At 36.7% G+C, this 2,414-nt stretch overlaps 1 protein-coding gene across 1 annotated transcript; it reads left to right on the forward strand.

Annotated features, from left to right (window-relative positions):
- The first annotated feature begins 912 nt into the window (after window positions 1-912).
- LOC145685083 (protein GVQW3-like) lies at window positions 913-1,341 on the forward strand. Its single transcript, XM_081757442.1, has one exon. The coding sequence runs from the start codon at window positions 913-915 to the stop codon at window positions 1,339-1,341; it is 429 nt and encodes a 142-aa protein (XP_081613568.1).
- Window positions 1,342-2,414: the final 1,073 nt, after the last annotated feature.

Here is a 2,414-nt window from a genome sequence, read left to right on the forward strand (position 1 = left end):
TTGGTATTTTTTACGGAATAGGCACACCATATTGAATTAAGTGATAGTTTGAGTTTGGCTTCACTATATATAGTTTTTCAGATATAAGGTATACAAGAAAAATTTTGATTAAATAAAATAAATTGGATTTTTTTTTTTTTTTTTTTTTGATCAGGAGCCACAATATTTGTGAACGACCCTTAAATGAACTTTTCGTATATATATGTTTTTCGGAATAAGCACATTATACTGAGTTAAGTGATAGTTTGGATTTGCTACACTATATGTAGTTCTCCAGATATAAAACCTACAAAAAATTGCCTGAAATATATTAGATTTTTTGATCAAAAAATGTCTTTAAATGTTCAAAATCTGAAACACGTTTAGACCTACTTACAATATTCAATAATGAAGAAAAAATACTTGACTAAGACGAAATAAACAATTTTTCGGGAGTGAAAGATAACTCAAATATAAAGAAGAAGTCGAGGAAATTTTATTATATTTCTTTCCTTATATTATTATAGTTTCTTCAGTACGCTTTGTCTAATATTTTGAGACAGCGTACGTGTTTGTAGGCTGGGAGACCCAGGTTCGATTTCCGACTGGAGCTTATGTGGGTTGGATCTCACATTAAACTGTAGCCTCACGCGTTGCTGAAGGGACGCTAACCTCAAATCTAATTAATAAACTACTCCACTGATTTGAGTTTTAGTGAAAAACTTACAGACTTTCACGAACATGCGAGGAAGTATCAAAAAGTTCGTGCAATCACCTAGAATTTGTAAAAAAAAAAAAAAAAACTACGAATTCCTTTGGACATGCGTTTTGTAGTTAGGTTCTTGTATGTTTACCATGCAAATTCTGGGTTAATTGGAACAACTGTTTCTTTCTTTCTTTCTTTTTTCTTTCAGGTAAATCAATGAAGGTGCAATGATTGATAATCTTGAGGCGCGGAACATCATTAAGTTTCTCCATTTTCACGAGAAATCATCAAAGCAGATCCACGAAGAGATGAAAGAATTCTATGGGAATGAAAGCCCATCCTATGAGATAGTATCGAAGTGGAAACAACAAATCCAAACTGGACACATGACCACCGCGGACGCCTCTAGATCTGGAAGACCATCTTTCACTTATTATGCCGCCTTGACGGAGGAAGTTGAGATCATAATGGAAGACAGGAGGATAATCATTGAAAGTGTTAAGAGTGCAATAGATATGAGTTATGGGTCTGCCTGGAATATCATTCATAACCAAATGCTGCTTCAGAAAGTGTCAGCACGGTGGGTCAGCACTGCTCACACCATTCCAGAAAAGAAATTGCGAGGACGCTTCAAGAGAAATGTTGCATTGCTGTAAGGTGGATGAAGAGGACATTTTGGCAGACTAGTGACAATGGTTGAAAGAAACTAAGGAAATGAGCAAATAATGAAAACTTCCCTAATTCCACATCCTTAAAAAGGCACGATTGCAGAAGTATGCAACAAATGCGACGCTTCCTGTTTTCTAGGACTGTGAAGGGGTCATCATGACAAATTACCTACCACAGAAGCAAATTATTACTAGTACCCTATTCTTACCATTTCCTGACTAAGTTAAGAGAGGAACTGAAACAGAAACGTGTAAGATTAGTCACAAAGGTGTGATGCTGTGCTGTTGGCAGATAATGCACCAGCTCATTCCACTCATGTAAACATGATGAAAGCAGCTGAATTAGGGTATGGCATTTGCTCCACCCCCATACTCACCAGACTGAGCATCAAGTGACTTCGTTCTCTTCTCAGAAATAAAGCGTCTGTTCAGGGGACGCCATTCTAACAGTAGAGATGATGTCATTTCTGAAGTTGAAGTGTAGTTTCAAAGTCAAAGTGCAGACTTTTACACAACGGGCTTACGGGAAATGAAGAAACCGCTGGCAAAAATGTGTGTAAGTACGATGATTACCTAGAGAAGGACTAATATCATCATTGTGTCAGAGTTGTCCAGAGTAGATTTCTTGTAGGTGATTGCACAAACGTTTCAATACCCCTCGTAAAAAAAAAAAAAAAAAAAAAAAAAAAAAAAAAAAAAAACTGGCCCAAATAGTGTTTGTAAAATGCCATTGAATAAATTAATAAGTCATTCCGACCATTTGTTAGAGAGCAGAAATCTGGCCACAGTTTCTGATGTTAAAATTGTCGGCCACTCAAATTTCTGCACCATTACGAAAGAGCTTTAAAACAGTTATTATTGCATATAGAAAGATATTTTGTTATACTATCTGCCTTACTTTCTAATTGTTTGATGGGGCACGGTGGCTTAGTGGTAGAATGCTTAAATCTGATTCGTAGGGTCCCTGGTTTGATTCCCGGTCAAGTAAGTTTGTGGTGGACAACATCGTGGCCGTCGGTCTTCTCAGGGTACTATCGTTTTCTCCCACATTGTCATTCTAC

The sequence above is a fragment of the Thermobia domestica genome, chromosome 1 (genome assembly GCF_964235325.1).
Source record: "Thermobia domestica chromosome 1, izTheDome1.hap1.1, whole genome shotgun sequence".
In the NCBI taxonomy this organism is placed as follows: Eukaryota; Metazoa; Arthropoda; class Insecta; order Zygentoma; family Lepismatidae; genus Thermobia; species Thermobia domestica.

Bases quoted from the DNA above. Each gene is read 5' to 3' on its own strand.
- LOC145685083 (XM_081757442.1), top strand. From the start codon at position 913: ATGATTGATAATCTTGAGGCGCGGAACATCATTAAGTTTCTCCATTTT.